The 26,622-nt window shown below is 36.1% G+C and overlaps 1 protein-coding gene across 1 annotated transcript in view; it reads right to left on the bottom strand.

Annotated features, from left to right (window-relative positions):
• LOC148956558 (maltase-glucoamylase-like) overlaps positions 1 to 26,622 on the bottom strand; it is a 137,182-nt gene that overhangs the window by 8,359 nt on the left and 102,201 nt on the right. Inside the window, exons 18-20 of the mRNA XM_089085959.1 lie at positions 15,160 to 15,218; positions 5,287 to 5,448; positions 1,070 to 1,178 (exon numbers count right to left, since the gene is read on the bottom strand). Coding sequence (XP_088942085.1) covers positions 1,070 to 1,178; positions 5,287 to 5,448; positions 15,160 to 15,218 — 330 coding nt within the window. The remainder of the gene's footprint in view (positions 1 to 1,069; positions 1,179 to 5,286; positions 5,449 to 15,159; positions 15,219 to 26,622) is intronic.

Below are 26,622 nucleotides of genomic sequence, written 5' to 3' on the forward strand. Positions count from 1 at the left end.
CTCCTTAACACTTTTCGCAAATCGTCTGCTGACGGAAGTTAGAGACCCATAAACACAAAATATACGGATTAGATGGCATTGAGGTGGCAATCAGAAGCCATTGTCAGAAAAAGGAACTAGTTTCGTTTGGAACCGTTCTGTGCTCTGCTGATAGGTGAATGGGCTAATTATATTTGAATGCAGCGATTGCTTAATTAATTAGTCGCCTCCGATAATGCTATTCAAAAGAACAGGTCAAATGAGCTTTGAACGACAGTGGCAGAAGAGTGGTAGTATTAAACTCAACGTATTGTTATTTTGGATTTTAGAATTTTGCCCTCAAGCTCGACATTCTTTATTACCATATTTTGTGCACAAGCTTAAAAATCAATGCCCTATATTTCGGATGTAAAAAAGATTTTGATATCAACTACGCATCCTGTTAAGGTGTAGTTCAAGACTTCAGGTGGTTATAGCTTGATTAGTGATCTAAACTAGTGCCTTAGCTTCTTAAAATACATAGCTTCAGAATCTACACAGAAAATTAGGCGACAAAATTAAGCAACTATTAAAACATAATACTTAAGTGAGATTAGAATTGAGTGACGTCGATTAGAGCTTGACTAGTATTTAAAAACTTTAAATGTTTTACTTTGGATATATTTGTAGACTGCCGGAACAGGGAAATTTTGAAGGATCTAAAAGAGAGATTTGGCCAAAGTGATATACAGACCCCGTGTTTGTTCAAAAAAATGTGCAACTTGAAATTTCTTACACTCTTCTTCACATCATATCTAAATAAGTTTGACGTTTTTAACACGACTTTGGATACTTATTATTCAAATGAAATACGTTTAAATCCTTGATGACTAAAAATATCGGTAACACAGTTGAAAATATTTTAAGTTCAAGAGTTTTTCGTCAATACGCAAGCCTTAAGTTTCATCCTTCTGCATAGCAAAAAAATTATCGTTGGAGGGCCGGAAGTAAATTTGTTAGTCTGAATGTTCCATAGAAGGCGAGAAATAGGCTATGTAAAACATTACTAATTCAGATTGGTCTGAGTTGAAAGGCAAACATCACAAGTTACCTTTGTAAGATATAGGGCATTCAACTCCAAATGAAGAAGTAAGAATAGATGACCACTCTACCCTTGTGAAATTTTTCACCGGTACTTCAAGATCATAAAAACTTAGCACCTAGAAAAAAAACATAACATTAAGCTGCGTCAGTGCCAGTGGCAGACCCAGGGGGTGAGGGGGCGCGCGCCCCCGAAACATAGTCTAAAGTAGCGTAATTTACTTAATTAACGCAAATTTGCGTTAATTAAACTTGGTCCTAACACAAGTTTATCGGATCAACCTATTTAGCGCCCCCCCCCCAAAAAAAAATCCCGGATCCGCCCCTGGTCAGTGCCTCCTATTCAGAAGATAGAAAATGAAGCATGACTGGATTTTCATGCTCATTCCAAATAATTATGGGTTGGCTAAATTTAATGTTAAGCTTAAGAAAATTTGCCTGATCTTTGAAAAAGGGGGAAATATTCCCCCCCCCCCAAAGTAAAGAAATCCTATTGAAAATCACATCATCAGATTCAAAGTATCAGATAACCTCTGAAATCCAGATTATCAAAAACTCTCTAATACTGTTATTTTTTGCTGCAGATTCAGTTCTCTTAAATCTTGCATAGGAGCGTTTCACATTGATCAGATTTTCTAAAGTTGTTACTGTAGCATAAAACCTCTCATTTTCAATATAGTCCTTCTTTGCATCTTCACATTCCCTGTTCCACAAAATATTATTTTTATTAGCCCTCTTTGAGTTAAATTTCACTGGAATAGCTTTCTTTGCTGCTGTCAGTAAACTTCCTTGGAACATGCAAATTTTTTCATCTGTTGATGTTTCTGTATCCACTAATGCCTGAATTGATAATTCTTCAAGTTGGCGCCCATACTCATGCTAATTTGATTTCTTCAGTCGAAAGCAAGGAGTACTTGTACTTTCCAATGGTGCTGAATTACTACTGATAATATGACCCTCAATGCTAATTGATATTGGGTAATGATTACTAAAAAGCAGTGTATGCTCTAGAATTATGCACCTAACTTTACTGTGTGCATTAAAATCACCTGTTATAACAAGTTCTCCGTTAGCAGGAATTCTCTGTGATAGTTCATTAATAATATCACCAATATCAATGTTGTTTTCATTTGCATTGTACACATTTATAATATTAATTGTTGATTCACCTTGTTGAAGTACACTGCAACTATTAACTTCAACTTTATAGTCTGGAAAATCCTGCAAATCAGTCTTTCACTCAGTCAAATGTAAAGCCCTTTGAACGCAAATTAGTACTCCACCTTTTATGCTTTCTGACCTGTCTTTTTTTATAACATTGTATTCTTTAAAAGTCAAATTCATGTGTGGTTGCAACCATCTCTCTTGTATGCAAATTATGGCAATCTCATTTTCATGACAATAATCTATAATGAGGTCTCTCTTCTCTTTCCTGACTGACTGGACATTCCAAGATAAAATTTTAAGGTCCATTTTGGGCATTTTCAAGTATTCCATTCAGCTTACAAAAACTGGCAATCTTTTGCTGGTTAAGACACCCTAACTCTAGCTCTTCTACTAATCTTCAAAGTCTATCAATTCGATCAGATAGTGAAATGCTGCTCATTTCCAACAATTCAGCTTTACAGAGTAAACCTAATACCATTTTTTTCTGTAGTTTCTTGTTTTGTAACCTTTCTTATTTGTTCAAGATTGTCAGCTGATTCAAGTGTGTTTGGTGCTAATCTTTGCAAATTCATCAAGTTAGCTGCATCTATATAACTCTTATATGTTACTTGAGCCATCCTGTATCCCATTTGGTAAGTTTCTGCCACTTTAAGCATCTCACGATTTTGTTTCTTCACAAGACAGGCAAATGATGTAGAGGCATAGTTTCCTCTACAATTGGCACAGAAATATGCTCTTGGTCTGTGTGATGAGGCATCATTCTTCAAAGGACATTTTGTCTGATGAATGTTTATTTGAACAACGTAGACAAACTGGTTCCTTTGCTGTGCAATCCCTTTGCAGGTGACAATACTTCTGATATTTATGGCACTGCATGATTCTCCGATGGAAAACATGAACTTTTCTTTTCCTTCCACAAAACCCAATGTTAGGAGGTAATGCATCACCTTCAAATATCACCATTACTGCAAAACTATGTTCATGTTTTCTTGTTTCACGGTTGAACCTTTTCTGTCTTACTACTTCACGTACAACCATTACACTTTGTAGACAGTCCATTACTTCTTCTGTTGTCAGGTTAAGAGGAACCCTCTTCACAATTTCTCTCACAAGGGGCACTTTCATTCTTGATGTTATTGTGATATCACCAATTTTTTCATTGTTCAGAATTATCTTTGCTGCTTCCTCATTTTGAATATAAACTGAAATGATGGACCTACCCCTCACAACATCAAATTCAAGCTTGTGGCTTGTGAGCAATGCTTTAAAAGTCTTTACCAGCTCAAAGTCAGATGACAGAACTTCCCTTTTATTAAATACTTCTATTTCAGGTTTAGTAGTAAATTGCTCTGCCGAGGGAATATTCACGTTCACAGTCCCCCTTTTGGATGGCTTATTAATGTTCTGTATTTTTGTCTGAAGTAAAAAAGACTTATCACTGGGAAAAAGGACTGGGAAAAGGACTTATATCTGGGGAAACATCTCTTCTTTTACGGCCAAAATTTTGAATGTGACCAAGCATTGGTATTTCTGTTGGTCTCTTGATTCCTTCAACATCATATGGGTTTCCAACTACCTTCATCTCTTCATCACTTTCACATGGTAATGCTGGAAATTGCCCTTTACTTAATGGTGTAAATCTGACATGGGGGATTCTGTGTTGTTTCTTGTTGGGTCACCGAGTTTTGCTGGGCATTTACAAATTTTGATGGTGCTACAGTATAGGCATGGCTATAGGTAGATTGACTCTGATTTTGATTATGCCAACTTTTTGGTGGAGGTACATACTGCCTAGGATCCAGCTGGTAAGGCTGAGATCAATTCATCATTACTGGATTGCCATTATAGTAACGATTTATTGGCACAAATTGTCCCTGACTCTCCTGGGGATCTGGCAGATTATTCATCTTCCCCAATTCACTCCAATTTTTAGATCATATTTTTCTAAGACTTTTAAAACGGCAAAAGACTTAATAAGTTCTTAAGAATGACAAATACTCACAAAAAGATTGCAAACTTGAAGCAAAGATTTTACTATCCAATGGTTTAATCTTTTTCTCTTAAAACATGTTTAAAAACAAAACTGTCTAGTTTTAAAAAAAATTGCCATTTGTAGCTGATTCAGGAATAGTATTTATTGTTTCCCTTAGTGTTAATACTAAAATGTTATTAAGAAAATAAGTTTGCAGAACTTTTTAAAAAGAACCTGAAACACCTCAAAAATGGCCTCACAGTAAAACTGACATCATTTTGGAGGGATTTTACCTCTTTTTAAAAATTTCTGCAAATTTGTTTTCTAAATAGCATTTTACTATTAAGACAAAATTATAATTACCATTTCTGAATTAGCTACAAATGGTAGTTTGCTCTCACTAGCCGTTTTTTTTATTGAAATATGTTTATTAATTTTTGGTGACTATGGACTATTTTGAGCCCTTTAAGGGCTCAAAATGAAATTTTACCCCAAAGCAATTATTGAATTATGGAACAGCATAACAAATGCATTTAGTAATATATTCAGTTTTATCCTAGCTAAATTATATTGTAAACTGCAAATTTGCCGTTTTAAGGATGATATAAGTAAGTATTTTGCGTTCTTTTAAAGTTGTTTTCAGAATTTAATAGCGTTTTCCTTCACAACAGCCCTAATTGTACAGTTACATTTACATCTCGAAAAATTTTTCTTAAGTAAAAATAATATGAGAGATTGGGTCTATTCCTGCAAACCTTGCATCATTCAAATCACAAGAATTATATTTATAAAACCAATAGTTGAAGAAAAGAACTCGAACCCAGATTAAGGATAAGCTTATTCGGTTTATCATTTTTTAGATTTTCAGATTAATTTTAAACCAGTGTTACCGCTTGATCAGCGTCGTAGAGCGTAACCAGCCGAAACAAAGAGCTGTGTTTTGCGGCATCTTTCCTACCGAAATTGGGCATAATTTGCGGTGAATTTTGATAGACTAATCAAAATAGACTCAATCAGATAGACTAATAGACTTATCAAAATAATCAGCATAGACTAATATCAAGTCTATGCTGTATATAATGACTTACCTTGGTTGCTTCGTTGTAATTCCAATCACCTTTGCCCCAGCGGTTTCCATTTATAGTAACAGACAAAGGTAAAGGATTTGACTGAACCCCAAGTACTCTTAAGTCACTAATCACAGCACCTGTGTCGAAGCTATTGACTACAGTTTTGAATTCGAGTGTATTCTGGAAGACGAAAGAATCTTAGTTAGGTTGTATCTTGTTTTGATTTTTGCTCATAGCTACGGTCACCAAAAACATTGATAATCTTATAGGCCTATAACGTATCTTACAACAAGTTAGCATGTCAAGTGATTAACTCAGAAAAAAGAAAATCTGTATTGCAAACTCAGATATATGTGTATGTGGAACTGCTTTTGCACTATAGCGAGGTATTCAAACAGCTATGAGGCTCCTTTCACCTGAGACTAAAAGTCACAAGGTAATTTGGAAATATTCTTGGTGGTTTTACCAACTATATAAACTCTAATAAACTATTCTTATCCCAGATAGTGACAACTTCTTGAAGAGCCAAGCCTTGTGAGGTCGACACAGCATGTGGCAAGATCCTCCTATACTCTAGCCCATTAAGTTTCTATTTGCTTTAAATGGTTTTCATGACCTTTTTTCGTACCATTCGAGGATTTTTTGTTTCTCTGAAGATGAAGTGCCAGAAAGCAAAATTTTCGGTAACCTATCATCCTACAACCATTAAAAGCAGTAACCTTTCTATTGTTGTAGCCCTAGAGAGTAAAATTCAACTACACTTTTAGATTTTTCACAATATGGCAATAGAAACGACAGCCTACCAAAAAAATCCCCTAGAAAACGTTTTGTTAATCGTCCATACTTCAAAGCACCCGCGTTTGACAGCCATACTGCACAACTGTCGTAACACTACCTTCCTTTTTCACAATCTTATTTCGAAAACTTGTCTTTCCATTTTTTCAAAATTCTTTCAACTCAAAAATCAACCCCTGCATCTTGGCTATTTTACTTTATAAGTCTGCAATACATTCACAATTCCTTACTTATAATTATAGAAAAATACAGTTTTTCGTAAAATGTTGATTATATTATAAAAAAAATTTCTTAATTAAAAAAGGAACTAGATGTGGCAATTTCCTTCAAAATGAGCCATTAAACAGCTTTCTACGATATTCCAGTGTCCCGATATCTGAAAATAAGAAAAAATGATGCTGTTTATGCAGAATATCGTAGTTGAAGCCACTTTTCTTGATTTTCAAGCAGATATATTTCCCTAGTTGTTCAAGCCAAGGGACGGTGAGTTTCCGATATATGGGTTTCGGACATGGCTGTTCGAATACTACACTTCGTTATATGATTTAATTTTAGTGTTAGGAGCTATGGACTATTTGCGTTTTTTACTGCGGGGCGTGATCGTCTTCTACTAGGTTGCTAGCTACCGCTGCAACCTGGATTATGAAAAACTATATCGATCCTTTATGTACTGTTCAAGCGAAGATACGGTAAGTTTCCTATATAAGGATTTCAGAAAAGGCGGTTCTAATACTGTATTTCTTGTTTTGATCTGCCTCTATTTTTAGAGGTTATGGGCTATTGTGGTTTTTACTAAGGGACATGATCGTCTCTTACTAGATTGTTAGCTACCGGTCCAACCTGGATGTAATTAAAAACAGGAAAATGTCTACTACTTTTTTATTCTTTGGAATAGTAAGAGACAGAAACTCAAAGAATCAGGCAGATAACTAAGCCCAATACATACAATGGTTTGTTCTTCTAATGGCGTGTTTTGACACAGAACAGCCTACTTATACTACCATACAGGTTTCTGCCGTAACCCTTCTTTTCAAATTGAATTAGTTACTATGGGCTAGAGTTCGTTCTTTACCATAGACTGGATACCGCTGCAATCCAGATTTATCATTTACTATAAGCAACAGTTCGTTCTTCAATATAAGAAGATGCCGTATACGCAAAACATCGTAGTTGCAACCACTTTTTTTATTTTCAAGTCAATATATTTTCCTTTTTTTTCAAGTCAAGAGACAGTAAGTTTTCTATATAGGGGTTTCAAAGAAGGCGGTTCTAATAGTCTACTTATTGTTTTGGTGTGACTCTTATTTTAGGAGCTATGGGTTATTGTAGTATTTATTAAGAGACGTGATCGTCTATCACAAGGTTTCTAGCTACCGCTGCAATTCGGATAATATTTTCAAAGTATTAAGCTCCACTCCATAAAATGACGCAACGGGTCAATTGAAGCAAAAGGAAAACTAAACAAATCTTAAAATTTTCAGGTATTTTTCTTGTTTGAATTAAAAAACTAAAATTAGTGCTCAGACACCATAAATATTTTTGCAGTTTGCAGCAAATAATGCAGTCAATAGCATGAGCTATAACATGGGTTATAGAAAAATGCAGTTCTTCCTAAGAAATTGATTATATTTGAAAAATTGATTTCTTTAATTATAAAAGGTATTTAACCACATCAATTTACTTTAAAATTAGCCATTAAACAGCTCTCTACAATGTTCCATTGCCAAGCTATCTGAGGAGAAAGAGAGAAAAAAGATGCCGTATGCGTAGAATATCGGGGCTGTTGCCAATTGTTATTTTATTTTCAAGCCAATATATTTTCCTTGTTGTTCAAGCCAAGAGTTGGTAAGTGTCCTATATAGGGATTTCGGACAAGGCAGCTCTAGTAGTGTACTTCTTGTTTTCATCTGAATCTTATTTTAGGAGTTGGGGCTATTGTAGTTTTTTTTTTTTATGGGACGTGATCCGCTGTAACCCGGATGCTATAAAGGTATGCGAAGCTATTCACCCGGTCAATTTCATCTTAAAATAACATAAGCTTTTTTGCCTTGTTTAGTTCCAAAATTAGCAGCTTAGCCTTACTAAGCATAATCGTTTAAGCCTCTTGTCCCGCCCTCAACTATCAAAACTTCCAAAATTTCTCGTAATTCTTAGTTTTCGTCTAGAACACTCAAATCATTTGCGAAATGTAAGTCTGGCAAATTTTATTCTCTACATTTGATATCATGATGTCCGATGTATATGGTATATTTTTTTTATAGGACAGAACACAAAAAAATTAATCTGTATAAATAAGGCTAAATCAGCTAAAGTTGATGACACTGGACCTCAGAGTCAAAATTAGAGATGCTGATATCCGTTTCTCTCATCCAGGAATCACAATGATGGCTTTGGGGCCAATGCCAGCTATTCTGATCGGTGCTATTTTCCTTCCCAACACTAAATTCATTGAAATTAGGATACCATCTCCACCTAGGCTGCTCATAAACATTCCATATTTTTACTTGGCATCTGGTATGTTTGCTCCTTTAACTGCATATCGAATGCCTCTGAATCACTATTTTTCTCCATCAGTCACTTTTGAATGAGCAAATGCAATTACAACTATGATTGATATGCATAATAAACTTTATCCACAAACTCCAGAAATTGTTTATTCTTCTGGGACCAAGGTATCTCTATCTAAAAAAGCTTCTATTTGAAGAATAAATCATATTCAGCCCGAACAGCTTATCTTTAACAAGTTTATTACCTGTTATTAGTATTATTACAGGCAGCGCAATCGCGCTGCCTAAGTAAAGAACGATGTTGTCACAATGTATTATTTTTTTTAATACCATGGCACTTAGTATCGAAGTAGTTGTCTTAGAAAGTTCGAAAAGGACTCATTTAATTGGCAATTGGAATGGTTAGTGCTCTTTTTAATAGTCGAAAGTGATTGAAAGGCAGCTAACACCCCTTCCACGCCCAACATTTCCCCAAACACATCCAATCAATATTGTGAGACAGCCATTTTGTCCATCGTAGATGATTTCCAGATAGAAATTATGTTTTTGAGGAGGACACTCCCCCATGGCCCTCAGGGCAAGGGTTTTGAGTTATGCCCTGGAGATATATAAGAACGATGTCGGCAAAATGCATTATTTATTATTACTTTTCCTTTAGACCAGGGACTTTGTATCGAAAAAGTTGTCGTAGAAACTTCGAAAAGGGATCATTCAATTGGAAATTGGAGTGGCTTGTGCCCTTTTTAATAGTCGAAAGTTATCGGAAGGCAACTAACACCCTTTCCACGCCCACCATTTTCCGAAACACATCCAATCAAAATGTTGAGATAACCATTTTGTTCAGATAGAAATTTCTAGATAGAAATTGTGTTTTTGAGGAGTACACTCACCCACAGCCCTCAGAGCAAGGGTTGTAAATTATGCCCTGGGGGCATATAAGGTTTTTATAGAAAGCATTGTCGTAGAAATTTAAAAAAAGGCTCATTCGATTGGAAATTCAAAGGGCTAGTCCTCTTTTTATTAATCGAAAGTGATTGGAGGGCAACTGACCCCCCTCTCACAACCACCTTTTCCCCAAATCCAATCAAAATTTTGAGATAGCCATTTTGTTTGACGTAGTTGAGAGTTCTGGAAATTAGGTCTCTGAGTTTGACAGCCCCCCCCCCCCACAGCCCTCAGGGCAAGGGTTGTAAGTTATGCCCTGGGGGCATATAAGGTTTTTATAGAAAGCGTTGTCGTAGAAACTTCAAAAAGGGCTCATTCAATTAGAAATCGAAATGGCTAGTGCCCTTTTTGAAGTCGAAAGTGATTGGAAGGCAACTAGTACCCCTTCCACGCCCACCATTTCACCAAACACATCCAATCAAAATTTTTAGATATCCATTTTGTTCCACGCAGTTGAAAGTTCTGGAAATTATACCTTTGAGTAGGACACTCCCCCCACAGTCTTCAGGGCAAGGGTTAAAAGTTATACCCTGGGGGCATATAAGGTTTTTATTGAAATCTTTGTCGTAGAAACTGGAAAAAGGACTCATTCGATTGGAAATTCAAAGGGCTAGTGCCCTTTTTAATAGTCGAAAGGGATTTTAGGGCAACTAACCCCCCTCTCACGCCAACCTTTTCCCCAAACACATCCAATCAAAATTTTGAGATAGCCATTTTGTTCAACGTAGTTGAGAGGTTTGGAAATTAGGTCTTTGAGGATTTCAAATTCTCACAACCCTCAGAGCAAGGGTTGTAAGTTATGCCCTGGTGGTATATAAGGTTTTTATAGAAAGATATGTTGTAGAAACTTCAAAAAGGGCTCATTCAATTGGAAATTAAAAGGGCTTGTGAATTTTTTAATAGCTGAAAGTGATTGAAGGGCAACTAACCCCCCTCTCACGCCCACCATTTCCCTAAACATATCCAATCAAAATTTTGAGACATCCATTTTGTTCAACGTAGTTGAAAATTCTGGAAATCAGGTCTTTTAGGATGATAACTCCCTCAGAGACCTCAGTGCAAGGGTTGTAAGTTATGCCCTTGGGGCATATAAGGTTTATATACAAAGTTGCTGTAGAAATTTCTAAAAGGGATCATTTGATTGGAAATTGAAAGGGCTAATGTCCTTTTTAATAATCGAAAGTGAATGGGGAGTAATTAACCCCCTTCTCACGCCCACCATTTCCCCAAATACATTCAATCAAAGTTTAGAGACAGCCATTTTGTTCAACGTAGTTGAAAGTTCTGGAAATTATGTGCTTGAGGATGACAAACTCCCTAGAGCCCCCAAGGCAAAAGTTGTAGGTTATGCCCTGGGGACATTTATGGTTTCTATAGATAGCTTTGTCGTAAAAACTTCAAAAGGGCTCATTAAAGTGGAAATTGAGAGGGCAAGTGCCCTTTTTAATATCCGAAAGTGATTGGAGGGTAACCAGCCCCCCTCTTACGCCCACCATTCCCCCAAACACATCCAATCAAAAGCTTGAGATAGCCATTTTGGTCACCGTAGTTGAAATTTTTGAAAATTAGGCCTTTAAGGATGACAAACCTCCCCTCCCCCCAGCCCTCAGGGCAAGGGTTGTAAGTTATGCCCTGGGGGCATATAAGGTTTTCATTGAAAGCGTTGTCGTAGAATTTTCAAAAGGGCTCATTTGATTGGAAATTGAAAGCGCTAGTGCCTTTTTTAATAGTTGAAGTGATTGGAGAGCAGCTTCAGCCCTTCTCACGCCCACCATTTCCCCAAACACATCCAATCAAAATTTTAAGATAGCCATTTTGTTTAACGTGGTTGAAAGTTATGTCAATTAGGTCTTTGGGGATGACAACCCCCCTCACAGCCCTTAGGGTAAGGTTTGTAATTTATGGCCTGGGGGCATATAAGGTGTTTATAGAAAGCGTTGTCGTAGAAACTCAAAAAGGGCTTATTCGATTGCAGATCGGACGGCATAGGGTTTTGGTTAATAGTCGAAATTGATCGGAAGGCATCTTTTTATAGCAAGGATCGATGTAAGTCCAATGTATTATTTTTGTTGTTGTTGTTTAGACCAGGGCACTTCGTATCGAAGGATGTGTCATAGGAACTTTAAAAAGGGCTCATTCAATTGAAAATAGACAGGGCTGATGCCCTTTTTAATAGTCGAAGATAATTGGAGGGCAACTAATTCCCCTTCAACGCCCACCCTCCGATTTACCCATTATGTTTAAAAAATAAATGCTGCTTTAAGATTAAATAAAAATGCTTTCTGTTAATGCTAATTATCAATAAGGCATCTCAGCAGTATCCCAAGAACAACTGAGGGTATTATGTTAAAACTTTCGGGGCTACTTTTGCTCTTAAAATTTAACCAAATCAAAACAACGTAAGTGTATCCAAGCTATCAAAGAAAGTAAACAGATTTTTTTGCGAATGGTATCAAGTTTTCCATTTCAGGTCAACTGAAGGAGGTGTGAAACTCCAGACCAGATTTTTAAAAGGATGTATGTTGTTAAAAATTGCTGAAAATTTTTCTCCAGCATACAAATAGCAAGACATACTATAAAGTCTTAAAAAAAACGAAAAGATTTAAACTATTATTTTCTTTTTCCCTGAAAAGACTACGTCAATATAAAACGAACAGAAATTAATTAAAACAACCTTTTCCACAAAATCAGTATTTCAAAGAAAAGTAAAGAACTCCATTAAACCAAAAATGAACAAAAATAAAATCAAATAAGCTACCAAGCATGAAACTACTACAAATCAGCATCGATAAATAGATAAAACCCAAAACGAACAGAAATTACAATAAATAACTGATTCAAACTCAAAACCAGCAGAAGTTAACATTATTTGGGCTCAAAACCCCTATGCTTTCCCAAGGCCATAATATAATTTACACATTACTGAAAAAATAAAAATGAATGTGCATTGTCAGTTTAATATACATATACTGATATTTAGTAATCAAAATATTAATATTATTTAATTTATTAAAGTTATAAAAGTAAAAACATTTATATTTTTTCAGTAAAATGCAAATTATGTTCTGGTCATGTGAAGGCATAGGGGTTTTGAGCCCAACTTATGTTAATTTTTGCTCGTTTTGAGTTTGACTGGGTTATTTATTGTAATTTCTGTTCGTTTTGGGTTTCATCTATTTCTCGATGCTGATTTGTGGTAGTTTCACGCTTGGAATATTTTTTGAATTTTTTTCTGCCTATTTATTGTTTATTCGAGCTCTTTACTTTTCTTTGAAAAACTTATTTTGTGGAAAAAGTTTTTTTAATTAATTATTTTTAAAGGCGGACTCACCAATCTGAGTCAAGGCTCAATCCACAAAGATGCGTTGTCTCTACGAATAAAAATAAATCAAATTGACTCCCTATCCTTACCATGCATTTAGCCAGCTGTCAGACTATCCATTCACAAAGTATGCTCTCGAATTTAACATCTGACTTATGATATATCTAAATATATTTCAATATCTTCCGATGAAATATCTTTGAATTAAAATCAAGTATTTTGCAGGCATCAAGACATGGCTAATTGTAGAAAAAGCCAAGACAGATAGTCCGTGTGATTGAGAGGCAAATCTGAGATAAACCCTTTTTAGGTCTTAAAAAGAGGATTATCTAATCCTGGCCTGACATTGTTCAATAAGATGCCTTCTTTTGTTCACGACAATCTCACATTTTTGGGAAACTGGTAAATCCGTTCTTTTTATTCGTTTGAAATGATTCCGAAAACTTTCAATAGATAAAATGGCGTCACTAACTATTCGTATATCCGACTTATTAAATCGGGAAAGATGTTTAGTCAGCATTGGGTTAAACTTCAGATTCGTTTCCTTTTTTTCTTTGTACCCCACCCTTCTATACCAATTGTGCTCTGCCCTCTGGTACCTCCATTTTCATTGACATTTTCCACCAGTTTCGAAGGGGGGGGGGGGTAGGAAAGGCTCCGGTCCATAGCAAATCAGTTATACCCAGGCCTTAGCTACTGCATGGGTCCGTTCTTTACCTATGAACCCCTATTATTCTGGAACCCATATCAGTGTAAATTGATTTCCATTTACACTATGTCTAATGCTCTAGTCTGTCTAATTTCGTCTGTCTAGTCTGTCTAATTAGACAGACATTCTAGTCTGTCTAATGATCCATGGTATTCCAACTCGTTTTTTCGCCTGCTATTTGGGCATGGGCCAGAGCCTTAAGGCATGCTTGTCTGTCAGTTAAGATACATATATTCCATCTGTGTTTTTTATTTGCATTAGTTTCTTAGCTTCTAATTCTATTTCAAACATCAGCCAGGTCGACAGTAGGAAATCCCCTCATTCTATAGCTTGCTATCTCCTTATTCGTATTAAGGGCAATCTCGTATATCACTATTCCTGTCCTAGAATTTTTGTGGGCCCGTGAACTTCGCCAGGTTCTGTATTGAGCATTAATTTGTTATTTTGGTGAAGCAGCCCTATCTCCAGCTTTACTTCATTGAATTGATAGCTGACGATTCTTCAGTTTATTACCATTTAATCAAAGCGTAAACTCATATCTTAGCGTGTCTGTAGTTAGTTGCCTTGCAATGAACTATCAACTGTCATGGGTAATAAAGCTAAAAAATTACAAGTCTAAACTTTTTCATAATAATTTCTTGATCGATAATTTTAAGAAAAAATCTTGTTGATAAGGTGGGAAACGTGACTCTTCATAAACAAAATATCTAGAGCTGGGTCAGTAAATAAAATTAATTGCAGGGCTTGGAGGTAATATTTCGATGTAACTCAGGAACAAGATAGCAAAAATAGAATTACATAAGCACCATTAGGTTCCCCGGTCAATATTCTATCCACATCCAGCAACAGCTAAAGTCACACTTTTTTAGTAGTCTTCTTTCCCTCATTCCCGGATATAACCCTAAGCCGCATACAAAGTTTTCTGATTCTATTAGTTTACATTATTTTGGTTTTTACTCTTTATTAACTGTTAATTTTTAATGCCAAATAGTGCTAACCAGAAAAAATTAAACAATAAAAACATCAAATTTCTATATATAGCACCGGGTTATATCCAGGCTTAAGGGCCTGACCCAGTTTTTGGCGATTGCAATTATTGTATTTTTAAAGGGCATTGAACTCAGAAATGATTTGTGGGTTTGTTTTTTTCTACCTGATTCCTGGGCTAGATCAGAATATTTGTAGATTAGGGATGTCCTTAGATAAACTGTAGATAAACATAGACTGTATCCTATAAATAGCGTGCTAAGGGTTAGACTGAAAATCGTTAGAAATTGGGCACTCAGGGTTACACTGGGATGATACTATTAAAAATGACAAGAAATGTTGGGGGCATGTCAGAAGGAGTCTCTTAATCAAGATTAACAGATTAACAAGTTTGAACTCAAATTTGAATGAAATATTGATTTTATTTCTTTGAAGAAAAAACAATTCGAAATTTTTTTTCGAAAACTTTCAACAAAACACATTTTTATCTCAGTTTAGAAATTTTCTGAAAACTTCTGTAGATTTTTTTTTCGGTATAACATCGAGTATATAGCGTGGAGATTTAGAATATTAAAAACTCCCAGAAATACAAATAGAAAGAGAACTTTACTAGAGAAATGACTTACTGTACTTCCAGATGAATAAACAAAGTTGCCATCAATGTAGTTTTTTGTTTGTAGAGGCTCTGAAAAGTAAACAGCCATTAGATAACTTAAAATTATCAAATTTAAAAACCAAAATTGGGTCTTTGAATCGATGGGTATAGCTTTTATAAAGATTCCTCGATATAATTACGAAAAAGCTTATTGGTTAAATAATTTTAATAAAAAATCAACTTACACCTAGGGTCCATTAGGGATAGGATTTAAACTCCTTATGCTTCCATCGCCGTGAAAACAGCCATTTGTTTAAAAAATATGAATTTCTCTATCCAGTTTTACTCTGGACTCAAGAGTGAGCTGAGCTTGAGCTCATCTTGAAATTCAATAAGGTATAAATGAGAGCCGCTGCATATATGTCTTCCCAATCTGGGATAAGACTCGTCTGGAGGGCTCTAATGTCAAGGCCATATGTCCTACGGAGCGTGTTCTTTGGTCTTCCTCGTTGACGGGTGCCTTCCAGTTACCAGTGGAGGAACATTTTTGAAAGTCTGTGATCTGGCATACGGAGGATGTGTCCAAGGTATCACCATCTACATTGTCTTTCAACAGTTGCAATATCTGGATGGCCTGTGCGGATACGGATCTCATCATTGCTGACGTGGTCTCTCCAACTGATACTAAGCATTCGGCGAAGACAGTTATTTTTGAAGACGGTAAGGCGTTTCTCCTGTTCCGTGGTTAGCTTAAAGAATTCCTTAGCATAACTCAGAACAGACAGTACATTGCTCTGGAATAACCCGAGTTTACACTTCAAAGAGTATACGGCGGATTTCCAGATTGGTAGAAGTCTCTGAAATAATGCGTTGGCCAAGGCTATCCTGGTACGCAATTCTTTTTCAGAGTCGCCACTGGAAATGACTGTACTCCCTAAGTACGTGAAACCTGTCACCTGTTCGATGTCCTCCCATCATAGTTGGATTCCCATGAGTGAACTATTGATTGAAATAGCTTTTGTCTTTGGGGCGTTGATGTGTAGTCCGAATTGTTCAGCTTTCTCTGCGAGTTTGTTCAGGAATTCCTGAAGCTTCGGCTCGTTGGCTTCTATGGGCCCAACATCGTCAGCAAAGTCGACGTCCTGAAGAAGTTTCCCTGTAATCCAGATTCCATGACAATTTATATGTCTACCAAGATGTAGTCTACAAATATGACGAAGAGGAGATGTGACAGGACACAGCCTTGCTCCAGTCATCACCTTGAAGTAGCGTGTGTTGCCATCCGATGTTTTAACACGCCATTCCGTCTCTTCGTACATTGCAACTATTAGACGGATTAGCTTCTCGGTAATGCCGTAAAACCGTAATACTCTCCACAGGGTTTGACGATCAACTGAATCAAACACTTTTTCGAAGTCCAAGAGGAGTATACACAAGCGCTGTCTCCATTCGTTAGATTCCTCCAGCATGGTGCGTAGGGTAAAAATAAGATCGGCAAAAGATCGTTTTGGCCGAAGACCATACTCCTCTTCACGTAAGTGAGGATCAAGGGCTGCTTGGAGTCTTCCTAATATTATCTTCGTGAAGAGCTTCGCAGGGATCGAGAGAAGATTGATTCCTCTATAGTTTCCACATTCTTTTGAGTCTACTTTCTTGAAGATCTTGACTAAGATTCCTTTTCTGCAGTCCTTGGGGAACTTTTCGGTCTGCCAGAGGAGCGATAAGAAGGATAGCTAGATGGCCAGGGTTCGACGCAGGCTGAACTTGGTCATCTTAGCTGAAATGCGGTTAGCTGAAATGCGGTTTTAAGTTTTTTAGCTACTGAGAGTATCTCGTCGGCTGTCGGCTTTTCATCACTGATGTGCACACTGAAGAGAGGTTGGTCTGGTATATCTGGTGGCACTTTTGGCGTTAAGCGAATAAGTAGGGCTTCGAAATGACTCGCCCATCGTTCCTTTTGTTCTTTCGCATCTGTCAGGAGGCTTCCATTTTCATCTGTCACCAGGCATTCTTGGATACTTGACTTGCCTAATATTTCTTTGGTAAGGCGATATACCTAATTTATATAAGGACCTAATTTATAGCTCGCCAAATTTTTTGTATATCCTTACCACAATCTGAAAAACAATTAAAATAATTCTAAGACTTGACCTTTCGACACACAGAATTGTAAATATTCCTGTAAATTTTAAATCACTGAAAGCAAATAGCTTTCATTGAAGGGCTAGCAGACTTAAAGACCCTCCAGAGATTATTTTTTTTCTTATAACTCCTAAGGAGACCAGGGGTCCTCCAAGGATTTAGAGGAAAAACCTTCTTTAGGCTTAATCAACCTATTATTACCACCGGATTCCTGTTTCATCGGCAGTATCCTATTTGTGTTCTACCGGCTACTGACAAGCAACCAAATTTTTTGCTTCACTTTTGACTTCCTTCTTTGTGGAGAATTGTATCTAGTTTCAAGATTTACCCGTTTTCTCTTCTGAAGCTCCACGTCGGTTATATCAGAAATTTTCGCTATTGAAATTTTCTCCTGCTATTTAACATCGTTATTCACAGATATAGTCGCATTAATTTTTTTTTGCTTCACGAGAATAGCCATTGATTCGAATTTTTACTTGGAATAAAAACAATTTGATTAATTTTTCTACTTTCATCATAGACAGCTTACAAAACAAAGTCTTTCTTGTTTGATAATTAAATAAAAAAACACAAGTTTTTTTAACTGAAAGTAAGGAACGACATTAAAACTTAAAACGAACAGAAATTATTCCGGATATTGCCCCCTTCTTTAACTGCAAAAACCTAAACCTGCAAAAACCACACGCTACTTCAAGGTGATGACTATAAAATTTTTTATTGTTAAAAAAAAATAGAGTTGTGAAAAAGTCAAACTTTAGCGTAAAGAGCGAGGCGTTGAGGAGGGGACAGCCCCTTTCATATACGAAATAATTTCTGTTCGTTTTAAGTTTTAACGTCGTTCTTTACTTTCAGTTAAAAAAACTTGTTTTTTTTATTTAATTCTTGAACGTTTTTGAATTAATGCAGGTTTTGATTTTGGCTCCCCGTACATGAATAATTAAAAAAAATTTGCATATTAATTTTTGCTTTTATTTCGTTAAATGACTTTCTCAAAACTTGTTTAATTTTATTTACGAACGTTTTTATTAGTAATAAATATACATAACTTACGAATTAACTTACGTAACGAACTTCTATATTCATATATTTTTGATACGTATATTATAAGGTTCGCCCCCGAGTCAATACCTTGCTCTTTAAGCTAAAGTTCAAATTTTGTTCCAATTCTTTTAAAATGACGGCTTAATCACCAGAGGCGCCATTTCAGCCAAACCTTAGCGTGGACAAGGAATAGACATGGGCCCCGAAGCAGGCTTGTATAAAAAAAAAATTGCCTCTAGCTTTATCCGAAAAAAAAACTGCCTTCCGTGGGAGTTACCGTGAAAATTAAGGAAATTGTCTCAATTGCTTTGCCTTTCCTTCTTTCGCTCTTATGCCATAGGTTCGGAAAAGGCCAGATATCTGAAGAAAGCGGAAACGGTATGTGCGATGTTAAAAAAACAGCCGTTTAGGAATCTTCCACTTTTCTGAACCTATAACTTGACGAAAGCCGAACCTCTGTAGAAACTAACGCTTTGAATAAAGTATATTCTGTAGCCGAATTCTTCAGCTTGCTGCTTAAAGTAAATACTTTAGTCCAAGTTGGAGTCACGCTCCGGCTATGACGATGCAAAACTTTGCTCAATCAAGTATATTTGCAAAATCAAAAAATACAACAAAATTTTGAAATAGATCAGTGAACACTCAAGGCAACAAGGGAAACCGTTGTGGTTTCATCTTCGCGAAGTCGTCAACAAGCTGGTTGAAATCCAAATTTTTAACTAAATGCTTCGCTGCAAAGATCAAAAGCAGGTGACTAAGACGATCGTCTCCTGTGGTCGAGCGCAGATATTTCTTCACTATTTCCAGCCCAGAAAACAAGCGTTTATTGCTGGCTGTCGTGACAGGATGTGTGGCAGCAATATGAAGAACTTCTATAATTTCTGAATAGGCCACTGGAAGTGTCTCGATATTATCGATGACTTCCATGAAGTTCTTCGGCTTTGCCTCCTGCTCGAGCAAAAACCGCTTGGCAATACCAGCTTGGGCCTCAAGAAGAATCTGGTCAATGTCCATTTCAGAATAAAGTTCAGAGAATCGCTTGAGGAGCCCTGCATCCATGAACTTGGTAGAGCTGGGGTCCAGAGCTTCGAGTGTACTGAGCACTGGAAGGTCATCTGTAAACCGTCTGTCAAATTCCACAATCAGACGATCTTCAGTCTCCAGGTATTCTCTTTTCAGTTCTTCCGCTAGAGTTGGAGCTCTATTGTCGGATTCAACAAAGTTTTTTCCTAACGTCGAAATGGTCATGAATTCTTTCAGGTGTCTGATAATTTCTTGGGTTCTTCTAGGTCGTCCCTTCTGACCCGCAGAGGAGGATCCGGTCGTGGGTCCATTCACGTAGGTACTTCAATTTCAAGACCATCAGAAAAATCTTTTGCCTTCTCCAAAAGCGATGCAAATGAAGTGTCAGAGCGCAGTTCAGCTATTTCCTTCCTTGTTGCTTGAATCAAGGTGCGAGACCTAGATATTACCAGATAAACTGCCTGAAGTTGCTCAGAAAGGGAGTTTGTCGTCCTCAGAATTGCTTCCATATAGAGCAACTGGAATATCACTGTGAAAGATTCCATTTTTCTCTGGAGCCCAGCTGCTTCTGCTCGAGCTTCACTATCAGCTCCCTTGCTGACTGCAGACAATACAACCAGAACACATTCATATAGGAGTCTTATCTTCGATATTGATCGATACCAGTATGACCATCTTCTCGCAGCACTCCTTTCTAATTCCAGGACTGGCAGTTGAGTAGCCTTTTGGGACTTGACAAAAAGCTGATGTCTGGTGTTGCTGTTGGAAATGAACGTGTAAAGATTTTGGACTAACGAAAAAAATGAGCCAACAGTCCCAAAACCTTCAACGCAGTTGAAGGTGTTGGGACTGGGACTGTTAGTCTGTGTGCATGGCAATGAATGTATATTGCCTGTGGCACTTTCGCTCTCAGTCGCGCTTGAACACCAGAGAAGGGCCCGCTCATCACGCTTGCTCCGTCGTAGCACTGAGCAACACAATAGTTCCAGTCGAGACCAAGTTTCGCCACTGTGTTGTGAATGAAGCTGGCTAAACTCTCCAGCATCCGGGCTTTTCATATGGTAGCATCCTATTGGTCTTTCTCGTACTTTGCTCTCGTCGAAGTACCTCAGAAGAATAGCGAGCTGTTCTTTCTTCGAATTATCTTTTGTCTCGTCGACAAGAACAGCAAAGTATTTGGCACGCTTAACTTGCACTTGCACTTGCAACTTGCTTAACTTGCACTATTGTAGATCGAAGCCTAGATCCGATAACTGAAATTAGATCGTTCTGGTAGTGGGACGTATAGTGGCCGTATCGTCTTTGTAGCTTGTTGAAAAGCGTGGGAGAACATTCGGCGAGAAGATTGCAAGTTTCGACGAAATGTCCTTTGTTTGCCGATGATTCAGTCTCATCGTGGCCGCGAATGGCTGTACCCAGTCGCCCCAGTAGGGCCGTTACTTTCAGTAAAGCTTTTACGTGTTCCCTGTTTTCATTCATCTCCTTATTCATGTCCGTTGACAAAACAGTTGCGATGGGTTGCATCTCCTTGGCTTGTATCGCTTTGAACTTCGTCCACGAAACTACACTGTCGCTGTGGCGGTCACTTTTCGCATGCTCTTCTAGAACGATTGAGATGTCCTTCCATCTTCTAACGACGGTCTGCAAGTTATGAACTATGCCCAATGTTTACATATAATATTGGTTATTGGGAAGTATACAAAAGTTTTCAGGGCAAATTTTTCTGGTAGTTGGGGAGGGGGTCGGGTTTTACGTGGGAGGATCTTTCCGCGGAGAAAAGGAAATTGCTATGAAGGGGGCGTCGGATTTCAAACATTATTTAAAAACAATAAGAAATTAAATTAAAATACAATTTTTCAACTGAAAGTAAGGAGCAACATCAAAACTTAAAACAAACAGAAATTAACACATACATGATTGGATATGCCCCCTAGTCATTACCTCGCTCTTTGCGCTTATTTCTTTTTTAGTTTCATCAGTGCTATTTCTAATTAACATCATTTGTGGTTATGGGGCCATTCGTAGAAAACTGGAAGAGAATTTGAACTTTGGCGTAAAGAGTGAGGTATTGACTAAGGATTCCGTAAGTTAACTCGTAAGTTACGTCAGATCAAAAGTACGCGAAAGCCATTTAGCCAAAAAAGTAAAATTAATATGCAAATTTCATTTTAATTATTCATGTACGGTGAGCCAACATCAAAGCTGCATTAATTCAAAAACGTTCAGAAATTAAATATTAAAAAAACAAATTTTTTTAACTGAAAGTAAGGAGCGATATTAAAACTTAAAACGAAGAGTGATTCCACTATGCTTTCCCTCCTTAATGTGGAAAAATATAGTAAAAATTAATTATTTTCTATGCATTTTGCCATGCATCACTCTTTTTTCAACAAGTATAACCGTAAATCAAATAAATGCTGACGAAAGCAAGAAACGTGGAAACATATGGGAATAATACAATTCGTCTATCTATACGTCTGCATATTAGAGGGGCTGGGAGGTAAGTATAGCGAAATCGATTTCAAAGTTTGATAACTACAATTTTTGCATATTATAAAAATAGGAACTGTCTTATTAACATATCTCCTCTTCAATAGCCTCAATTTTAGGCTTATACTATATATATTACTTTATAGTATTATAAACTAAGTAAATATATATAGTATTTATGTATGCTATATATATTTACTACTATATGTATATATTGGTACTTATGCATTATGCGGTACCCACCGTTATATACTTTATAAGGAAACCAGACATGGAGACCCGCCGGTAATTTTTTCGCAGTTCATATTATTGACATACAAATAACGTAAACATATCACTCGATTCTTTTTTTTATGCTCTTTCCAAATAGAAGAATCATTTTTTTCGGATATGAATTTTACCCCCACCCCTATCCTAATTCAGGTGTATATATATATATATATATATATATATATATATATATATATATATATATATATATATATATATATATATATATATATATATATATCTATATATATATATATATATATATATATATATATATATATATATATATATATATATATATATATATATATAATATATATATATATAATTGAGCTATATCACCTAACATTAAATTTTTACTTACTTAAGTTTCTCTCAGCTCCTTTCCCGTGATGAAAATTTTCAAACTGAAGGAATGTACCCCGGGTGTTATACAACTTGGCTTTTGTTTTGATTTCAAACCATCAACAATCGAAAGGTTTCATATCTACAAAAATGTGGAATTTTGCATTTTTCGCCAGAAGAAATATCACGGATGCGTGTTGTTTTTTTCCCAGGGGTGATCGTATCAACCCAGTGGTCCTAGAATATCGTGGGAGGGCTCACTGGAACGGAAATTAAAAGTTCGAGTGCCCTTTTAAGTGACCAAAAAAATGGAGGGCAACTAGGCCCCCTCCCACGCTCATTTTTTCCCAAAGTCCCCCGATCAAAATTTTGAGATAGAAATTTTATTCAGCATGGTCAACAATATGATAACTATGTCTTTTAGGATGACTTAATCCCCCGAAGTCCCTGGGGGGAGGGCTGAAAATTATGAACTTTACCCGATGTTAACATATAGTATTGGTTATAGGGAAGTATACAGACGTTTTCAGGGGGGATTTTTTTCTGGTAGTGAGGGGGGTGGGTGGGTCGGGGGTTATCTGGGAGGATCTTTCCATGAAGGATGTTTTCATGGGGGAAGGGACATTTTTATAAAGGGGACGCCGTGCTTCCCAGCATTATTTAAAAAAGATCAGATATTAAATGAGAACAAGTTTTTTAACTGGTGTTAGTAAGGAGAAACATCAAAACTTAAAACGAACACACAAAATATTATGTATATGATTAGACTCACCCCCTAGTCAATACCTCACTCTTTAAGCCAAAGATTTTTTAATACTTTCATAAGAGCTATTTATTCTAATTAATAACGTCCCTTTGTGATTAACAGGGGCGCCATTTAAGTGAGAGGGCAGGGGTGGGCCATTGCCCACCCCTAATTTTTCTGGGGGGCCCAAGCTTCTTGATATATATATACATATATATTTATATATATATATATATATATATATATATATATATATATATATATATATATATATATATATATATATATATATATATATATATATATATATATATATATATATATATATATATATATATATATATATATATATATATATATATATATATATATATATATATATATATATATATATATATATATATATATATACGTATATATATACACATATATATACACATATAAGGCCATTTTAAACTTAAGCTCAGGAGATAAGAATACCTGTTAAAATTCAAACTCAAAACGACCAGAAATTACAATTAAAGAATCAATGAAACGCAAAACGAACAGAAATTAAATAAACGATCATCGCTAAAGACATACAAAAAGTAATAATATAAATGAATAAATAGATTTTAAAGCGAGTAATGCTTAGACTGAACATGAAAATCAAGCTTAAACCGAAAATAAATAGTTTGCTATTAAATTATAAATGAAACTTAAAACGAACAGAAATTAAATAAACAATCAATGCGAGCAAACATACAATATATATTAATGTAAATGAATAAATAAATCTTAAAACGAATGAAACTTAAATTGAATATGCAAATCAAGTTTGAATCGAATAAAAATAACTACAAACAAGAGTTTGGGTATTGCACCAGGAGTAAAATACCATATATTTAAAATACAGGATTCTTTCCTTCTAAAGATAATTTGGGCAGAAATTAAACGTCCCCTAATTGAGTTCAAATACCGCTTCCAAGAGTCTAAATTCTTAATCAGCAAAAAGAGAAATTACATTCTAGCTTCAGTCGAACAACGACGCTAGTTGTTCGAATTTCGATAAGATAATTAGTAGACAAAAAATTCTATGTACAATATTTCTGAGGAAGTTTAAATGGCAAAAAAACCGTGTGAATTCTCGAATCATCAAAAACATTTAAAAGAATTCATTGGACGAAAGATTTACATCCTTGGTCCCCCTGGGCCAATGGCGAGCAGTCCTCATGGCGCAGGACTGAAAACCTATGTTTGGGTAGTGGGGTAGATGTGCTTTTTAATTTGAATCGTAAGCCAGATTTGAAAGGATTAGTAAATCAGACCTAGAGAGATTCAGACGAAATTATTATATTCTGGTCACCGTTATTGTCATTGAAGTGACCCGTTGCTGTGCAACTAAGCATGTAAGCTCAATAAATCTATTGTCTTTTTTATCTGTGTTTATTTCATATATATGTCTGCGTCTAGCCCCATAATAGGTGACTAGTTCGTAAGTCTCCAAGGTAAATGCTCCCAAAGGAATCTGATCTCCAGATAGCTCGAGAAAAAAGAGGCCACATTATTTCCTCTCTACAAACACCAAAAGTTGTTATCGCTACAGCTTAGAAAAATTTTTCTAACCCCTGTTAGCCTATAAGAATTCGTATCTCATAAATCAGACCTGATCGTGCTGTGGAAACAAAGCTCTGAGACGTCAAAACTTATAGTTCAATGATTCTTAATTCCTCATAACTTTTGATGGATTAAATTAAATGAAATAATTCAAAGATATTCAAAATCAGCATTAAAATACAATTCGATTAATACGTATATTGGAGAAATTACAGCATCCGGTTCAATTATAAGGAATAACAATAGGGAAATAAACCTAGGCCATTAATATCTGATTTATTGAGATAGCCAAGTTTTATTTTTGACTAATAAGAATACGTTTGATTCAAATACTAATTTTTCTATCACCACCAATACCAATATTTCTTCAATGGTACAAATGGCGCGAGTCGGAAATTGGAGAAAAACTTGCGAACTAATTAGGATATGAAACTTGGTAATTTGAATTTAATTATTGGGAACGATACAGACATATAAGAAAAGTGATTAGGCCTATTGCCGCTAAGCTACGATAGGAAAACCCTTATATTTAATAGGAGATAGTTGCATCCCCCAAAATATGTTAAGAAAAAATAAATTTATTTCCAATTAACTAAAAAAAATTGAAGAACTCAGTGAGTTATTAATAGTGCAGAAGTTATTTACGAAAAATACAGAGAGAGTAAAATCCATACCAGATTACAATGGTCACTCAGATATTGACGAATTTAATATCCAGTTGACCCATTTTGTACAACTAACAAAAACAGACGTTGGAGCGTGAAAAGACATGCTACTACTACGATTAAAAGGCAAGGCCTTAACTTTTCTAAAACAGATCGAACAGACCATAGGCAATAACGCCAACTTGCCAATAAATACGGTTGATGACTTTTTAAAAGCATTCAAAGAGAGATTCATAGAAACCAGTGCTATAAATAAATTAAAACACGGAGTAGTAAACTTTGACTTTTCACAGAATATACGAGAATACCTGGATAATATACGCATTTCTGTAGAAGCAAAATAAGGAAGTGGTTCTGGGCAACTGTATGAAAAAGTCATACCAAATTCCTTTTTTGCAAGGGCTACCCCCAAAACTATATAGAGTAGTAATATTCAAGAATACTCAGACGTTTGATCTTGCAATTCAAGAGGTAGAGTAACTAATCAAAGTTGATAAAGTGGTTGTTAATCATAGTAATGCAGAAATAAATAACTTAGGCGACTCAAACGTGAACCTAATCTTCAAGGGCGATCAAGCACTCCCCAATTTCTTTTCAAGGGATAATTCCCCAGTGACACATAGAAATAAAACGCCAGAACCCACTAGGCAGAAAACAATACGTTTTCAGCCTATTAAACAAGCTAATTACGGAAATAACCCAACAACAATAAGGTGCTATAATTGTAATCGTGTTGGCCATATCGCGAGAGAGTGCCACTTTATCAACAATCCTATACCAAGAATTGCTGTCGGTAATACGCAAAATTACGGTAACCATTTGCTCAGAACAACAAATTTTAGCACCGGTCGTGCAATAGGCTATAGCCAGGGGGGTTGCGCCAATCAGTACCTTATAATGCGTACCAACCAAATTTGTATAACCCTCCCCCCAACAGGCAAATTAATTTTCGGTTTGAACACCCAAATACTCGCCAAGGCCAATATAATGCGAGAAGGCAATATAGAAATCATGAAAATTTGCCGATGAGAAATGAAAATTTTGCAAGCCAATGGCACTGGCAGTCAGCGCCAGGATACAGCACTGACACGAGACATCCACGTTACCAAAATAATACATGAAGAAGACAGACAGACGTAAATCATTTAAATGTGTCTACGGAACCCAATACGTCTGA

This window comes from Artemia sp. Qi Xiang Cuo, chromosome 1 (genome assembly GCF_049724085.1).
Source record: "Artemia sp. Qi Xiang Cuo chromosome 1, ASM4972408v1, whole genome shotgun sequence".
Taxonomy (NCBI): Eukaryota; Metazoa; Arthropoda; class Branchiopoda; order Anostraca; family Artemiidae; genus Artemia; species Artemia sp. Qi Xiang Cuo.